We start from the raw sequence: 19,037 nt of genomic DNA on the forward strand, positions 1-19,037 counted from the left end.
TTACCTCATCTCTTATGTAGACCCTCATCCAATAAGGGACTTGCATGGACGAACCCTCATTGTAGTCAGTGGGGTTCCAGGCAGGCATAAGTTCCCATTGACTCCAAAGAGGGGCCACCCACATAACTTGGGTTGATAGTAAACAAAGAAATAACATGCCAGGACTGAAGTGGCAGCATGACTGAACTGTTTCTTGTTTACAAATTTTATTAATGTTGAGATGGTGCACAGTGTGCTCTTATACAGTAGTAAGTAATATGTGTAGAACTGTAAAAAGAGGAAGTGCCTATTACAGGCACCTTTAACACTAAAAACAAATTGCACAATATGACTGACCCAGCAGCCAAGCTTTCCTATGTAGCAAAAATAATCAGGTACAACTTACAAAGAAGAGATTAAAAAAACATCTTTCCCAGACACCATCCCTTATCTATTCCTCCCTCCTAACTCCGCAAACGTGAGAAAAGAAATGGGTTTTGCAACATGCCCAGGAAGTCAAACATGGAATTTTCCAGACAGGTACTTCATGCAAAAGGCTCAGCCAGCAGTCCTCCCATCCTTTTAAAAGAAGGGGAATATAGCTGGAACATTGCCACTGACCTCAGTTATGCTATTTTTTTTTAATAGATATAGATGTGCTGGTCTCTCAAATGCTTTTAGGTGTAGCTTGGCTGTGTTCACAGTAAGTATTTACATTTAGTTTTATTCCCCATTGCAGATCAGGACAGAATTATTAAAGAGGAGATTATTACTACATTCTGCAGTCTACTGTGCACCTGTCACAAGCATTATGAATGTGACACTATTGAACATGTTAAAATAATGGCAAGAGAACCCTCTGTCCTCCTCGGTGCTGCTGCTTTTGTGCCACAATTACATAGACCTACTAACACAGTATATGCGATGGCAGTCTTTCCCCTTCAGTGGGCTATAGGATAGCATATCCATATGTAGGCACTTCTGCCAGGAGTTCCGAGAACAGTGAGAAAGAGCTCTAATAGCTGAAATCATCTTTTGGCACAATTCCAAATTTTGAGAAGCTGCAACCCGCCTTTAACTTTCACTTAGGGTGACCTGATGTCCCGTTTTTAAAGGAACAGTCCCGTTCTTTGGGACTCGCTTATATAGGCGCCCATTACTCTCCCTCCGCCCCGTTTTTTCACACTTGCTATCTACTCACCCTTTCACACTTCATATTTTTATGCACCTTAAGTCAACTGGTTTTGAGTCATTTCTTCGCAAGCTACTCCCAGGCACAGCCTTACAGACCTTAAAACTACTACAGTCCAGTAGTGATCAGACATCACAAGAATGCAGTGAAATTAAAGAATGTACAGAAAAAACAACATAGTAAGTCCCAAAATAATCAAGAATTAAACTGGATGGGAACTGGAGGAAAAGAGTACTAAGAATGTGCATGCAGAATGGAGGTGAAGGATGGAATGGAGAAGCACAAAAAAAAAATTGTATTCTTTCTCCTATTTCCCGCTGTCTACACCTCTTCCTCTTTAAAAATGACAATGGTTTTCAATAAAAGTTACAGAAAAGATGAGGCTCAGGGGAAAGCAAAGACTGAGCTCTTGAAAGAATTTAGGTTTTATCAAGTTACATAACAGTGGGATGGGTAATAGATTAATAAAGAAGCTAAAGCCAGTTTATGCCCCTACAACCTAATAATTGGGCATATTGATAGGAATTTTATAAACCCAGCTGCACTACAAATGTGTTACCTGAGAACAGAATCACAAGATGTCCAGTATTTACAAGATCAAAGAACTTTTTGTGTTTTTTTGGGGGGGGAGGGGAGGGATGTTAAACCAAAACGGCACAATCTGATCTTAAAATAAGATTCCTAGATAACGCTTGCATCCGAAGAAGTGGGTATTCACCCACGAAAGCTCATGCTGCAAAACATCTGTTAGTCTATAAGGTGCCACAGGATTCTTTGCTGCTTCTACAGAAGCAGACTAACACGGCTACCCCTCTGATACTAGAAGTTTTTCATGCCTACTAGTTATAAAAGTAAAGCTACAAAAACCATTTGAAGAAATATGACAGATAACTGGTTTCCTGTGAGTCTATTAAGTTATAGGTAACTTAATAGAAGTAACTTTTTTTTTTTTACACTGATGCTAAAATAGAAAATATTCAAAATATTTTACCAATGCAGTAGACAAAATTTTTCAGATCAGTGCAAAAAATGAGAGCACCAACCAGGAGAGAAAAAAAAAAAACTCAGCGAAATGCTTCGCGCTAGAACTGTAGGGCACCACTCCTTAAACAGAATCTGCTCCTTTAGAACAGGTCAATGTCACACTGACATCCATAGGTTGTTAACAGGGCCAAAAACACGTACCCTAATGCAATCACAAACAGATATGGTTGAAGTGTATTTGTTTATATTTTTTAAAACTGCCTATGAGGTTCTCTGATGCAAGAGTATAGAATTGTTTTAGTTACTGAACAAATACGCATTTACAATGTTGTTATAAAGGCGATGTTTCCAAATCCTATCTACAATACGCTGTTTGAAACAGAAAGGTGAAATCACTGAGGTCAAAATTTCAAGTCTGGATGCCAAGTAACCTGAGGTTATATGGACAGCTCTTCTCTATCATGCCTTTGAGAAGAGTGCAAGAGTCAGAACTGCAGCAGGGAGAGAAAGCCAACTGATAAAGGGACATATTAACCATGATTACTGATTGTATTGTATCATCCAATTATTGCATTTTGCTATTGAGCACATGGGGAAAAAGGTGGATTTTCACAGAGCACAGGAATCAGCAATTCTGGGCATAAAGGAGAAGTTGTTTTGTGTTCAAGGTCATGAATTAGTGCGGACTATGCTAAGTGCAAAGTAAACTGCTTTCAGCCCCAGCTGCTTGTGGAAAATAGAAACTGAGGCAAACCAAAAGCAGGAGTTACAGAATTGGAATTATATTTGCAAAGCTTAACTTCCCAGTGAGACATGTGTGAGTATTAAAGTGGTTCAAGGCTTGGGGCATTCATATTTTTCCCGAGTGATGTGGGAGCATTCCCAACACTCTCCATTGTTGTTTTATTATTTTTAATGAAGCTTTAAAATTTGATTATGTGCTCTGTCAGTCTGATCACCTGACATGAGGGATAAATTAGTAACAGGAATTTGTCACAGTTTGGTGAGCACTTAATAATGGGGGAGCACTGCAGAATTTACACCATCTATCTGTTTTACCCTTGTTAGTTTATGTTTGCTTTGTTTGGTACTGTTGGTGTTTTGTGTTAAGAATAGCATGATTATAGGTGAGCTCTAATAGAATAAGGAAACACTATTTGGTTTTGGTGCACTATTTAGTTTTGTTCTGTTTTGTTTAACCGGTTACTGATGTTTTTCTGCTCTGTTCATTTGGGCGTTAGGTGTGTGAGCGGAACTGAACTTCTCGTTCGTAATTCCTCAGGGTGGAAGCCATGTGTGCGATGAAGCTCTGAGGTTGTATTGAGATAATTCTGTCCCGCCCACCCCCCTGTAACGGACAATGTAATAGAAGTGGAAAAATCTGGCTTAGACTGTAATTTTCTCTGCTCTCTGTGTACTTTTCTTTTTTGTTTAAGTGTCAGCAGACAAATGGGTGGGTCTCTGCGTAGACCCCCAAAGGGGTTTGGATTATGTGTTAAGTAAATGGCCTTTACCCAATGGCCATGTATATTTGCCCAGGTGGCAAGCCTTACTAGGGAGGACTCGAGTAGTTTGGGAGTAAAAATGTTTTAGGGACAAGACCAGAAGGGTGAGGGCTAGTTGTGAAGCCCACCCTCCTAGCTAAACTGGTAGTGCCTAGGATAGGGACGATTCAGCGAGAAAAAAGGATTGGGCCCAGGCAGGCAGGGCAACAGACAGAGAGATTTGGAAAACAGGTTGGAAACTTTTGAGGGTGTAGTGGAAAGAAGGAGTAAGTGAATGTAAGCATGAGGATTTCAAATACTCAGAAGGATATTTGGAATGGTGATTTGCATTGGTAAAGTGGCTGTTGGAAGGAAAAAGCAATTGATTTTTAAGGGAAAATGAAAAATTGACTCTGTGTTTGCTGGGGGGAACAGCACTTGAACTTTGTAAAAATGCTAAAGAGAACAGTTTTTTGGTGTCTTTGACATGTTTGTGAATAAATTCAGGCAAAGAACTTATTAGATTGCAATCATTTGGCTATGAACAATTTTGTTAAATCAGTTGAAGAATGTATACAGTGCTATGTAATGAGAATTTTATTAGGCTCTACAGGCACTATAAGTGGTGATGTTTTCTTTCAGTGTTTAAAAGCAGGAGTTAACAGAAAAATAAAAAATAAAAAAAAAGCAAGCCGGAGAGCATCTGTGTTAATGCAAATTAACTAACTGATAAGGTAGAGGCCGCTGAACCAGGGCTGTCTAAGAAGCACATACGAGAAAATATGGGGTAATTCCTCTGTTTTGCCTAGAATCAACAAGAGTATTTGTATATTTTAAGTATTTAACTGCCCCGAAGGGGTGGACCTCTGTTTTTGTCTTTCAGATAATCAAAGAACATTAATGCCAGCTGCACAGCATTCAATGTACTATGATTTACTGGCAATCACAATTATGTTGTGTGTTCTATGTTCTGTTTTGTGGTGTTTTGTCTCGTGGCCAAAAATTGTTGTGTTTAATATTTTCATGAGATGGTCTGATTTGACATCAAGCGAAAATGTTGCATTGCAATGCAGATACTTGTTTTGTTCAACTTAGAATGCAAAGTGTTTGGTTACATCAGAAAAATGTGATATACTAAAGTCTAATACATTTTCTTCAGTAAGAGAAAGAAACTACATTGGCCAAATCTTTTAATTGAGAATTGTTGTTAAAATCATACTGACAGTCTTTGGAAGCAAGGACATGAAAAGTTAACCCACTCCCCATATTGTACGAGGGATCCTTCTGGCTACCTCAGACTTTTAGCCAGAGGGCTGGGGATGGTGGAAAGCTATTGGACTAGAGGTTATATTAAGTGAACTTCTCAAAGTGGGTGTGCTTGTCCTGGCTTGTTGTTCCAAAGTTCTGTAATAAGGTTATTTTAGTAAAAGGGTATATGTGGCATACTTGATTAATGAGACTAATGTACTGTATAACAGTAATGTTTATGTGTTCATGGTATAAAAGAAGGTGTATGAGTAAAGGGTAAAAGTTTTCTTTGTATGTTAACGAAAAAAAAAAGAAAAAAAAAACGCCAAGAAGGGAGAAAAAAGAGAATGGCTAACATGCGCTGGCCCCAGTCAAGGACACCGCTTGGCTGCCTACCAAGGGAAGGGGGGGGGGGAATGGTTGCTGCAGTTACACGAGATTGGTGTGCAGCGGCCAGCCCACTCTCCTCCTTGGGGACCTTTTGTAAATATTCAGATTGATTTTATTTCGATGTCTACATGTTGTGGTTATGGATATGTATTTGTTTTAGTTGATGTATTTACCAATTGGGTTAAAGCTTTTCCCTGCAGGAAAGCAGGTGTCAGGACTGTTGTGACATTTTGCTTAAAGATTTTGTGCCACGTTTTGCCATCCCTGTGGGTATCAACAGTGATCGTGGAATTCATTTTTACTGGACAGATTGTAAAGGAGTTATGTGCAACTCACTGCCCTCACCACCCACAGTTGGGACAGTGGAACGCCAGAACGGGATTTTAAAGAATAAACTGGCCCAGATTTGTGCTGAAACGAACTTAAGGTGGCCGGATGCCCTTCTTTTGGCACTGATGTGTATGAGAGCCATTCCCGATCGAACGACTGGACTCAGCCCTCATGAAATTTGACAGGACACCCAATGCTGACTACCAACTGCACCCCCACTAACCCCAGCTCAGATGGACATTCATTTGCTGGATAACATAATGCTTAAATATTGTCAGGCACTAATGAAATGTGTTAAGTCTTTTTATGCACAGGTGATGGAAGCACTACCAAAGGATCCTGTGCAACCTTGCCACTCGTTGGAACCAGGAGCCTGGGTCTACATAAAGATCCATCAGCGAAAGACTGCCTTGGCTCCATGCTGGAAAGGCCCTTTCCAAGTCCTGCTGACTACCGACACCGCTGTGAAGTGCCACAGACTGACTGCTTGGACCCAGGATTCTCACTGCAAAAAGACCCCTCCACATCAGAAGAATTTTCCTATTGATGATTAGCCTATTCTTTCTTCTAGTTCTACTGTGCTTCTGGACAGCAGGGAAAAAGCTCCCTTGTCCACTGACAGACCAACTGTGCCTTTAGACTTTTCTAGGAAAAGCACAGCTATTACAGGGTGATATGTGCTGGCAACCTCTCCCCTGTGGGATGCTAAACCTCGATTGTTTTGGGAAAGAAGAAGACACACTCACTCCACTGACATTGCCAAAGTCCAGGAATTCCTGACTGAAAAGGACACCGAGAACTGACCCTGGTGAAGAAACAAAGAATTACATACTGGCAGGAGGAAATTTGTGGGACCCATGCTTGGGACTGTGGTATTAATTGGATTTTGGGGTTTATTCTACAGGCTGCGCCCTGTGTTTTGGATAAATCCTTCAGTATGTATTGCCCTCCCTAATTGGATTTTAACTGACATTGCCCTTATCCAGTTTTCAAATCACTTCTACATACCCAGATTGCTCGCAAGGGGCTGCCATTAGATTAGCACAACAAAAAGGGCTGGGTTATTTCATCTGGCCAATAGTGTACTAGCCATTTGGACTATTCTTAAAGGCAACAAACATGATAAGAAATTGGGCCAACTAGAAAAGGCCACTAGCCTTATTTTTGAAGCTCAGCTATCGTCAGTACAGGCTGGAGTTGGTGAGTTACATGTCATTTCAGCCCTTAGTTCTATGACCCAGAAGTTATTGACAGAGATGGTATTGAATATCACTGAGGCTGGGAAGGCATTGCAGTGGGATCTAGACTAGACTTGGCCCACTGCCCTTCCAGACATGTCAGGAGTACCATCTGATCTGTGGTCATGAAGACATACTTGGACACTTTCTGGATGGAAGTGTGGACATTCACAGTGCTCCTTCCAAGCATATGGACCGGTTAGGGTGGGTGTGGGCTCCCACATACCGAATCCTGCTGGGTCCATGGGGAGGATGCCTGTGGGACTGTAATTGTTTACCGAGACATCTGGGGAAATTAGACCACCTGGTATCTCCAACTGATTTCTAGACAGTACCCCTAGAATGACACCTGACATTTTGGATAAGAATAGAGAGTCAATGGACATTTTGGCCGTTAGAACCACCACAGCTCAGTGTATCTATAAACTGAAGCTAGGGGAAGTTGTCACTGTTTATGACAATATTTGTTGAGAGGGTGAAGGTCAAGGAACTACCCTGACGGGACACCCATTTTTTTCAAGCTAATGATAGCTGTGTGTGCGTTAATGCCACCACTTTACAAGATATACATATTGATCTTACCACTGCTGCAGGCAATTATATCATTTACTGGCCTGCAGATAGAATGCAGATAGAATGTTACATGTAGCTCTTAGATTTCAGGTATATTTTAATTGGACTAGAATAGTACCTGATCGGTTTCAAAATTTGCTTTCATTGTTACCAAAGGTTCAAAGAATCTCTGAATTGCAAGGGCAAATTCCCATGCTTTAGAATATATATCAAGCTGGAAGGAATGCCTTTCATACAGCTTATAGAGTGTTTACTTTATGTACTAGGTATGATGTTTTGTGCTTTGTGTTCACGATTGTACAACAGCCCCATTATATTATTCCTATAGGATTGTTATTATTTGTAGTGTTGTTAGTTAATTTAGGATTATATTATTGTTGTTGTTGTTGTAAATAACGTAAGAATAGCAATACCTTTCATGTTCATGCTAATCATGCATTGTCATTACGTCCCATGACGGTTGACATGTTTGCTGTAGAATCTGAAGTCCATGGTTTCATGCGAATTGAGATTTGAGATTGTTTGTTGTACTAGAAGTACAAAAGGGGGGAGTGTGGAAGCCAGTAAATAATTAACAAGGTTTTGAAGAGATCTTAATGAATGTTAGTTAGCATGAGTTAGGTTAACTGTGACCCTGGTGACGTGAGGAAGCAAGATAATGTAAGACAGAGTGAATTGTGTGAAAGTTATTACGACCTTGCAATATGCAGTCTTGCAGTCTTGTTTTTCTAGTGAGATAGCAGAAAAGCTTATGTATAAACAAAATGTATTTGTTGCTTTTTACTGTCTGTATTATTGCTAGAAATTGTCTGAAACAACGGTATAAAGGCTTGATGTAATTGTTTACCAGTTGAGAGACCTGTCCAGGACCCTGTGTCCTATGGCACTCTCTCCCTCCATGGTAATTACTGGAGAAATAATAAAGTATTTAATTTTGCTGCACCCAAACAAAAAGCGAGAACTGAGTTTTTCTTCGACAAGACCCAGCTGGAGACTCCTCCACACAAATCTTAACTGCTTCACCCCTGCTATCTCTTCAGTCACTCTCAGTACAGCCAGCTCCCAGCTAATACTGAGGTTACTTGTAAGGCTGGAAAAGGCCACTAGTGAAAACAAATCCTTAGATTGCTCTTCTCTCCCTCACATCCAAGCACATACTCACAGAGAAGCACACTGTTGATGGGACCAAATATGGCAACAAAACTAGCCGCAAAACAGTGAGTTAAACTTTATTAAAGCCATACTATTTGTGGTGCTAAATTTTACAAGCGGCCAAATGGCCCAGAAAGCGAGGGAGGCAGAAGAATCTAATCTGAACTGTGATCATATCAACAGTGGTAGTGGGGATCAGGACAGATATTTAACACACCTAAGTTTTATCTCAGAGTTCATCTTCCATTGCACCTACTGAGGATCCAGGGATGGGCAGACTCAAACCGGCCTACATCTAAAGCTCACACACACACACACACACAAACCCTAAGGGGAGGAGCCAACGGACCCAGGCATCAAAAGATCACAGAGGATAAAAAAAATGGGAAAACGGGGGAAGAGGTTCAAAAGGAGGGATCCAGAGGGGGACACTGAGCAGAGAACCCCAGACAGCGCCCACTGCTCCTTGAAGGCGACCCAGAGGAACTCTGCCTGGAGGTGTGACTTGAGGGAAGATCAGAAATAGACCCTGCAGCTGCAGAGCCCCCAGCCCCCATCCAACTTCCTCCTACTGATATGATGGACAGACACCATGGCCAGCGCCAGAAGGAGATTGACGAGGAGGTCTTGCAACTTTGGGGGGCCACGGATAGGGTGTGCATAAATCAGGAGGTGTGGGTAAAGTGCAGCCAAAACTTAAGGAAGAAGTTTTGAAGGAGCTGGAAGAGGAGCTGCAACCTGGCACATTTGATGTAAATGTGTGCCTGTCTCTCCCTCTCACCACAGAAAGGACAAGTGTCAGGGGAGGTCGTGAACCACACCAAGTACACCCCATGCTTACAGCGCCATGAAGGAGATGCCAACTAACATCCCCGGTGGGCCACAGGAACACAGACTGGCCCACTATGGTTCCTCGCCCTACTTGGGTGGTGAAAGGTCCCACAATTTGGTCTCAAGGAGGGACATGATTGTGAGGAAATTAAGAGTGAGGAGCACGAGCATGTACAGCTGTTTCTTGGGCGTGATTCAGTGACACTCTGGCTGCAAGTCTCACAGCTGGCTCAGGTGGTGTGTGAGGAAGGAGGGGCCAAGGGGGCTCACAAGGCAGGGGCCCGATGGCGAGGTCCCCTACATCTTCCACTGCAGGTACTCCCTACTATTCACTCACTCATCCAGCTCAGTGACACGGCTGAGGAGGCAGAATGTCCTTCCCTTCTGTCCTATCAAATTTGATATGCCTTTTTACAGCAACAGGGGATTAGCTTTTTTTTTTTTTTTTTTGAAGTTCAAATCCAAATTTGATAGGGCAGCCTCAGATCATATGCAAAAGATTTTCTCAAAGGAGGGGGAAGGAACACTCATCATCTGTGGCCTATCACCAGGAGAGTACCCTCATTTTGCCTGTAATTTGTCAGTCTTTCAAGGTCCAGACTGACAGATCCTCAAATATTTAGAAATGTATATTTAATATAATGATCTATTCTGGTTCTCCCCTTTTCAAGTGCTCGAAGCAAGAATATTTCACCTTGTTTTTAAAACTTATTAATGGTTTCAAGGGGGAAAAAAAATCTCTATATTTACTTTCTCAGAGACTGCACTTAACAGTGGGCTTTCTGAAGCTTTATCCACTGAAGGAGCTGTGGACTCATGCACTTCAAAGCCCAGAAGCAACTGTGAGAGTATATTTCTTCTACATTAGGTCCTGGCAACAGTATGAATCACGTAAGGAAGTTGTTGCCTTTATGAGATGTAATTAAACATAACATGATGTAACATAAACAAAAAAAAGATTCAGGAGTATAAAGAATGCAAGCAGAAGTCCCGCAGCAGAAGGATGGCTATCCAGTTTATTGCACTGAATACAGCATGTATGATTACCTGCCTTGTGGGCAGCTAGTGTATGTGTGCATTTGGTGAAAGGAGCTCATGGCCCTCAGAGACCAAGTACAGATTCTTGACACTAGAGTGGGTGACCTGGACAAGCTAAGGGAGATAGAGAGCAGGTCTACACTAGAAGTGTTACATCCGATGTAGATGTGTCGCTGTACTGTGTACCGTGAAGACGCTCTATGCCACTCTCCTATGGGCGTAATTACTCCACCTCCATGGCCTGGTCTACACTGGGGGGGGGGGGGGGTCGAACTAAGGTACGCGACTTCAGCTACGCAAATAGCATAGCTGAAGTCGAACTACCTTAGTTCGAACTTCTTACCTGTCCAGACGCCGCGGGATCGAAGTCCGCGGCTCCCCCGTCGACTCCGCCACCGCCGTTCGCGGTGGTGGAATTCCGGAGTCGACGGGAGCGCGTTCGGAGTTTGAACTATCGCGTCTAGATTAGACGTGATAGTTCGAACTCCGAGAAGTCGAACGCTACCCGTCGACCCGGCCGGTAAGTATAGACGCACCCCATGAGAGGCAGAAGCTATGTCTGCAGGAAAGTGTCTCCTACTGACATTGCGCCAGTGTGGACACCACTTACGTCACTGTAACTTGCGCTGCTTGGGGGGGGGGGGAGGAGAGAGTCTCTTTCACACCCTTGAGCAACATAAGTTAGATCAACTTAAGTGGTCGCATAGATCTACCCAGAGACACATAAAAGAGACTTTCTGAGACAAGGAACACATGAAACCCAAAATCCATACTAGAGGAAGGTGAAGATAGAAAACCAGACCCTGTTGATCAGGAAGATAAATAAGGACTTTTATGCTATTATGAGAGGGAAATCATGGCCCAGCAGGTATCATTGGAAAAATTTTCATTGACTTCAATGGAATGAGGATTTCACTTCAGAGATCTTATTGTGCGCAGGAACCTACCACTGTTTTCCACCAGTCCCAAATAGTTTACAGGCCAGCATCTCCCCTTCACATCCTATATACTGCTCTTCCTTTCATCATCTTCTGCACCCTCTACATTCCCCTAATACATTTTCCTCAGATTAGCTTCATGCTACAGTTCCTCTTTACATGAGCCTACAGTCTATTCTTTCAGTGAACTCCACTCAGGGTATATATGTAAGATTTATTGTGTATTAACATGTCTGTTACAAAGTGTGGCATTATTTATAGAGAGGAAATCACATTTTAAATCTTTGAATGTGTGTCCAAAACAGAGATATATAAAAAGAATTGATAATCATGCTCTTAAAAGCATTTCCTCCCCTTTATAACCGAATATGGTAAAATAATCCAGCATTTCACTTAAGCAGGAAGCTGGTGACTAACAGTGTTAATATACCCGCAGTAGCTACTATTGGCACTGTTTTCTTCCTCTTCTGTTGTTGCAGTGGCAAAGCATAGCAAAGAGTACCACTTGAGTTAGGTTTCTTAACATGCACAGCAGCACCAGCCTGACATTCAAGGAGTTTCAGGCTGATGAAACAGGGTGTTTTTTTTAACCTCCTTAATCCATGAATTGTGAAGCAAGGGAGATGTATATTGCAGATACATAGTACGCAAACCAAAACATCAGGAAGCAGGTAGTGTTATCACTGCTCTTCAGGAGTTATTTTAGGACCATTCAAATCTTGTTTTTACAATAGCTGCCTGAACACTCTGTGTTGTTTAATCCAGGACAGGCTGCATTCTCCAAGGGAATAAAAGATAAGTAGACTCACCAAGATTCTGCAGGAATAGAGACCTGATTTCTATGAGATGAGAAGAGTGTCACCTTTCACAAAACTCAGTAAGTCTAGAGTGCACTCATCTGGCCAGTCAACATAAAGATCCAGGAATTAACCTCTGTAATCCACTAACACCCATATCACAATGGAGCTCACTTTAAGACTGATATATTGATGCTTTTTGTTATGAGCAGAAAAATATGTGAGTTCCATCAATTTGTCCACTACAGCTGCAGAAGGCCCAGACGGTATGCCTACACTCCAACTGAACAACCATGGCTGGCCCATGCCAGCTGACTCCGACTTGCAGGGCCCGGGCTAAGGGCCTGTTTCACTCTGGTGTAGATATGGCTCAGGCTCCAATCCAATCTCTGGGACCCTCTCGCCTCACAGGGTCCTAGAGCCTGAGCTCCAGCCCAAGACTCTACACCTCAATTAAACAGCCCCTTAGTCCAAGTCCCCCAAGCCTGGGCCAGACATGGGTTTTTAATTGCAGTGTAGACATACCCTACCCTATGCTCAAACCCTCAACAGTAAACACTATCTCTGGATTCTATTGCTGTATAGACTATTAGCACAATGGCTTACACTGTAGACTTGCCTACACTATACATGGAGGACAAATAAGTGGTACTTGATATCTACAAACAGCATCCCCACAGCACTTGCCTGGGTAGCACTTGTGGCAGGCCAAAGCCCTTACGAATCTTTGCTAGTTCTTACATCATTAGTTCAACTGAGGCCTAGTCCAAAACAAATGCTCCACTGGGCCAGAGTTCATGGCCAACAAACAGATAAACCAGGCACTATCAGGCCGTTCAATCCACCGCTAGACCCGGAATAGTGTTCAAGGCCTGTGCAGTTGTCAACAGTCACACTTGCATATAAAGCTGTGAGAACTCACGGACAACCTTCTGGCTCTCAAGTCATTCCTCCCACAAGTACAGGATACAGTGGTTCAAGTTGCCACAGACAACTTGTCAGCAATGTATTCATATAACACAAAACCAACAATAATACAAACAACATAAAACCAAAAAAAATATTTGTGGAATGTATGTTTTCTACTCTGTAAGCTTAGAAAAAAAGAAGATGATTTAAAAGCCTTTACAATCCTGTTCATATTAGCCTCCTATCATCACCATTTCTTGCAAATGTTGGATCTCATTGATGCAAACAGAAGACCCAAAAAAGCTATAATTTCTTTCAAAGACTGTTATCCTACATTTCATTGACAAAATGTTCTACAGTATTTCCTGACCCTGCAACTTTGCCAACTGTGAATGGGTGAACAGTTACAAAAACCTATCCAAGAACTCTTTTTTTTTTATTGGTGTGTTCTGCAGTGATACACTGTACTATTCTGGAAAAAGAACTTGACTCTTCACATCTGGTATTGTGTAGAAAAAGTTAAAATTGAAATGCTGACATTCAAGACTTTTCTGTTTTCTATTTGCTGCTTATAAATGGTGTCAGTACTATGCACTATTCCCTAAGTATTTGCCATTGTACCATTTTGAACAAATGACAGCATTTTTCAGATATGCAGGTCAACATGGTCTAGACAGCAGCCCTTACTATACGACAGACAACTTACAGCCTTTAAATAGGGATCTCCATGTAGTTATGGCTGCCACAGAAGTGCTAAGAGAACTCATCACGTGTTAGTGTAGAAAGAAAACTTTGGAGACACCAAACGAATTGGAAAAAAAGCCAGGCCTCCCAATCAGGTAGGATTTTTATGTCAAATACTGCAACAATTTCAGAGGAGTATATCGGGCTAAATTGTGGATCAAGAGACTGTTAACTGGGTGGGAATCTCACCTGCAGGTCAGCAGTTCAAACCCAGACAAAGTAAGCAATGACAAACAGTTTTCATCATTTAATGGCTGTTCTATGAATACCAGTGGATCTCAGACTAGTTTCTAGTACAGGGGTGGGCAAACTACGGCCCGGGGATCGCATCCGTCCCACCAGACATTTTAATCCAGCCCTCAAGTTCCCGCCGGGGAGCGGGGTCCAGGGCTTGCCCTGCTCCAGTGCTCCAGCCAGGGAGTGGGGTCGGGGGCTTGCCCCGCTCCGCAGAGCTCCCAGAAGCAGTGGCATGTCCCTCCTCCAGCTCTTACGTGTAGGGGCAGCCAAGGGGCTCTGCACGCTGCCCCCGCAGCTCCCATTGGCCGCAGACCTGCCTGGCTGCACCTCCACATAGAAGCCGGAGGTGGGACATGCCGGTTTCTGGGAGCAGCTTGAGGTAAGCACCGCCTGGAGCCTGCATCCCTGACCCCCTCCTGCACCTGAACCCCCTGCCCCAGCCTTGATCCCCCTCCTTCCCTCCCTCCAAACCTCTCGGTCCCAGCCTAGAGCACCCTCCTGACCCCCCCCCCCCCACACACACACACTCAACCCCCAATTTTGTAAGCATTCATGGCCCGTCATACAATTTCCATACCCAGATGTGGCTCTCAGAACAAAAAGATTGCCCACCCCTGTTCTAGTAGAAAGACATCAAGACTCCTGATCACAAATCCAGCACCAGTGGATTAACTCCTTCAGCAAAGGCCAAGCACAAAATGCATACAGAGACTGAAGCTCACTATCTCTTAGAGGGATGACCCCTTGAGGTCAAGTCAGAGGCACTTGAGGATGTGCAAGGAAAGAGCATGGAGAAACTTAAACAGCTATTTCATATTGCACTCTGTTTATACATAGACACTGTATGTAACTACCATAAGGGGAAAGAATTTATGCAAGTCAAGTCCTGTCCGTCCCGTCCCCCCCCCGGCCCCTCATACTCAGCTAGTGGTAAAACCTGGGCTGATAGGTTTCCCAGGCTACCATCTCCACGCATCATTTACCTTTATCACTTCTAAGCAGAGTTATCACTACAGTTGTAGTGTGGAAAATATGATTTTCAGATTCATGAAGTTAGTGGAATGGCAAAAAAAACATTGTAGACATCAGTCCAACAGAGGAGTTTGTTGCCAGTTATAAAAAAATCAGGAGCCTTCATTTTTAAATTTAAAATACCACAAGAAGTATATTACTTTGTCTTTAAAAGTCCCAGTGTCACATAATTCAGGTGATTTAGTTAAATTAAGCACCAGTTTTGAGAAGAGGAGTACATCTGACTGAAACAAGGTCTGAGGTCTAACCAGCACTGAGTTCTGACAAAATGAGCTATTAGGGAATGAAAACTAACCCAATAATGTCCTTGCTCCACCACTTTTTGGTTTTAGACATTCACCACCATCTTTGCATGCTCCCTTTCCGCCTCCCCCTTTTTTTTTTGGCAGGTTGTGTGAGAGTTGGGGGGCTGGTTGCTTAAAACATTTTCCACCTTACTTTTTATGGCCAAGAGAAAGCGAGGAGCCACCACCATGAACCACCCACTTGATTTTAGTATAAAGTTATTATTCATACACAGGCTAGTGAATCATCTTCTTTCTTCATATAAAAACCTTAATTTATAAACCTTCATAGAAAGAGTCTAAATGACTTATGGTTACTGAAAAAGGTACTAGGAAATCCTTAATATATCATTTGATGATTATCAGTGGCTCATAATATTTTTCATACTGCAGTACAAGGCAAGACACTAACTACCTGATGACCTCAACTCTATTTTCTTGTTTTCCTTCTATTTATATCAGAAGCTTTCCTTTCATTTTCATATCACATTTTTGTATTTAAGATAAACAAGAATATACAGTAAACCAATGAAAAATCAAGCCCTTATCCTATAAAACCTTACTCACAATAGTGAGTCAGGGAGTGTCTCTAAAGCAGGGCCTTCAAGATGGTCAGGCATAATGTCTATTTTGACTACTTACTGATATCACTAAGACTCCAATAGGCTTGTGAAATCTAAAATTCCTAGTGGAGCTAGACAGTCCCTCCCTTTAATCACCTCCCAATGCAGGGTGACTCAATCCCAGTAGAAGAAAAATAACAAGGCAGAAACAAACCTAGGGAAATGTTCTAAAAACAAACTTGAATGCAGCTTTCATAGACTCAATGCTAGCTTACATCATAAATTTACCCAAGGATTTACTGAAGTTTAACACCCACCACCATCAACTTTGAGTCATGTTATTTAAACATGCACAGGCTTTCTAGGAATAAAGCATACAGAATCAGATCATCCAAACTAACTCACTGCTTCAACCTCGGACTAAGCTCTTTACTCTCTGTTATGAAGAGCATTTTTTAGAAAACAAAAATTTAAGAAACAAGTACACGTGGCTGCAAAGGACATCACTAGTAGTTCATAGTTTGTTTTTAACTGCTTGGATACTCAAGCTGTGAGAGCACTTTTACAGAAAGGCAGCAAACATGCCAAGAAACAAATTGCACTTTACAGCATCCCTGCACACAAAACCAGGGAAATATAAACCCTTTTTAATGCTTGTTTTTAAAATGTTTTGCGGAAAAACAAAATTGTTGTTTCTAAACAAATACAGCTGGGCTAGCCTGTAAGTTCAAAATATCTGTACTTCAGACACTTGAATGGTCTGATATCCTGGGTGAAATCCTAGCATCATTCCAGTCAATGGGAGTTTTCCATTGACCTAAGTGAACTTCGCTCTATGTGAGATGCACTCAACTTCCACAGAAGTCAATGGCAGAACTCCTATGGATGTCAATGGGAGAAAGAACACGCTCATGAGGCATTTTTTGTGTGTTTCATAACTTCCAAAGACAAGGAGAATTGGACACACCCTGCTGGGAAGTAAGAAGAGAGAGGGACGGACTTTGTAGTTTTCCACTTGTAGTTAATAGCTTAAAAAACTACTGACACTCATGTATAGTGCCACTGGATCCCAATTTGCATCCCTTACTCCAACAAAACTCAATGGAAGCTTTGAGTGCAAAGAAGATGCAGGACACATGCTTAACTTTTCAAACACAAATAGTCTCACTAAAGTCCATGGGACTACTAACATGCAGCAAATTAAGCATGTTCTTAAGTGTTTTGGGCCCTGATTATGCAAACATTATTTAGTGGATTTCCCACTGCCTGCTGAAGACAGAGATAACAGAACATAATATTTGTCACAGGAGTATAGGCCTGGTAAGGCTGTCCACGTAAAGCAGGGGTAGTCACTTATTTTTTGTTAAGGTCCAAATTTCTTAGTCAAGATCCAGATGCCAAAGAAAACAACAACAACAAGTAGTAAATAAAAAGACTTTAGGGTCTGTTCAAAAGCATCTGGCAGTCCAGATTTGGCCCGCGGTCTGCCTATTGACTACCCCCGATGTAAAGGATTTGCTGGATCAGGCCCATATTTCAGAACATTCTTATCTAATCTGAAGAAACACACTGTATTTGGGGGACATTAGTTACTACAAACGTGAACGAAAATAGTGATGTCCCAAGTAATGCAGTCACTCTCTCGTTCCAAGACGGTACACACGGGGAAAAATATCACTCTAGGGATGACAGCGGGTGAGGGGGGGCCCTCTCCTGGGGCGGCAGAAGCTATGGACAATAGGCCGTCCCGGGCGGGGCTATGGATGGCAGACTGTCCGGGGGAGGAGGGCGCGCTATATAGGAACAGTCCGCGGGGAGGGGCTATAGAGAACGGACTGTCCCAGGGGGGTGGAGGGCACTATAGAGGACGGACTGTCTTGGGGAGGAGCGGACTGTCTTGGGGGCGGGCTATAGAGAACAGACTGTCCCGGGGGCAGGGGTAGAGAGCGCTATCGAGAACGGGCTGTCCCGGGGGGGCGCGGACTGTCCCGGGGGCGGGCTATAGAGAACAGACTGTCCTGGGGCAGGGGTAGAGAGCGCTATAGAGAACGGGCTGTCCCGGGGGGGCGCGGACTGTCCCGGGGGGGCTCGGGCTATAGAGAACGGACTGTCCTGGGGAGGGGAGCGGACTGTCCCGGGGGGGCGGGGGGGCTATAGAGAATGGACTGTCCGGGGGGGGGGCGGGCTATACAGGACGGACCCTCCCGGGGGGAGGTGCCGGCGGCGGGGCCCTTACTCACAATTTCACCATCCACTGGCCCTGCAGCACCAGGCTCCAGTTGGCGGCGCTCAGGACCTGCACGCGGCCCCGCTGCTCGCCGGGGCTGCCCACCTCGGAGGGGCGGGAGGCGGCGGCGGGGCCCAGCACCAGCCCCAGCCAGGCGGCCAGTAGCGCTGTCACCGCGGCGTCAGGCCCGGCTCCCCGCGCGCCCGCCGCCATCTTCCCCCGCGCGGCCCGGCCCAGCCGCGCGCCGGAAGCGGCCCAGGGGGCGGGGCCTCGCTGAGCGGGACGGCCCGGGGGCGGGGCCTGGGTAGACTGGGCGGGGCTTTCAGACCGTGGGACAGCGCCTGGGGGTGGGGCCCGGGGAGGACGGGGCGTCACTCGGGGAACGAGGGGGCGGGGTCTGTGGGGGCGAAGCAGAGGCAGAACCGCCAGGGGGGAGTTGGTGTGAGTCCTGCTGCAGCCCAGGGGGCTGGGGGCTAGGTGCCCTGGGCACCTGTCTGTCGGGTGACCAGATGTCCCGATTTTATAGGGATAGTCCCGATTTTTGGGTCTTTTTCTTATATAGGCCCCTATTGCCCCCCCGCGTCCCAGTTTTTCACACTTGCTGTCTGGTCACCCTACCTGCGTGGCAGGGCTGTGAGCGTGGGACACATGTGTGCACTAGTGCACTTGCCCATCATGCTGCCACATCCATTGCCTAGTGCGTGTGCGCACCCTTCTGTACCAGCGTGCTAGCATATGTGTGGCCCTTTGGCCTTCTTAGTCCCCCTTCGCCATTGTAAATTGACGCCCTGACTTTCCAGTAGAACTGGGCTGAGACTGCATTTGAATCTGTGACTCCCAAGCAATCCCTACACTGTGACTAAAATA

General features: G+C 44.0%; 1 protein-coding gene across 2 annotated transcripts in view; it reads right to left on the minus strand.

Annotated features, from left to right (window-relative positions):
* Positions 1 to 18,406, minus strand: part of TMX4 (thioredoxin related transmembrane protein 4) — a 59,187-nt gene extending 40,781 nt beyond the window's left edge. For both annotated transcript variants that reach the window (XM_039531581.1, XM_039531580.1), the window contains exon 1: positions 18,184 to 18,406. In XM_039531581.1, the coding sequence (XP_039387515.1) occupies positions 18,184 to 18,383 (200 nt within the window). In that variant the 5' untranslated portion in view covers positions 18,384 to 18,406. The remainder of the gene's footprint in view (positions 1 to 18,183) is intronic.
* Between the last annotated feature and the right edge of the window lie 631 nt (positions 18,407 to 19,037).

Source organism: Mauremys reevesii, linkage group 3, assembly GCF_016161935.1.
Source record: "Mauremys reevesii isolate NIE-2019 linkage group 3, ASM1616193v1, whole genome shotgun sequence".
Lineage (NCBI taxonomy): Eukaryota > Metazoa > Chordata > Testudines > Geoemydidae > Mauremys > Mauremys reevesii.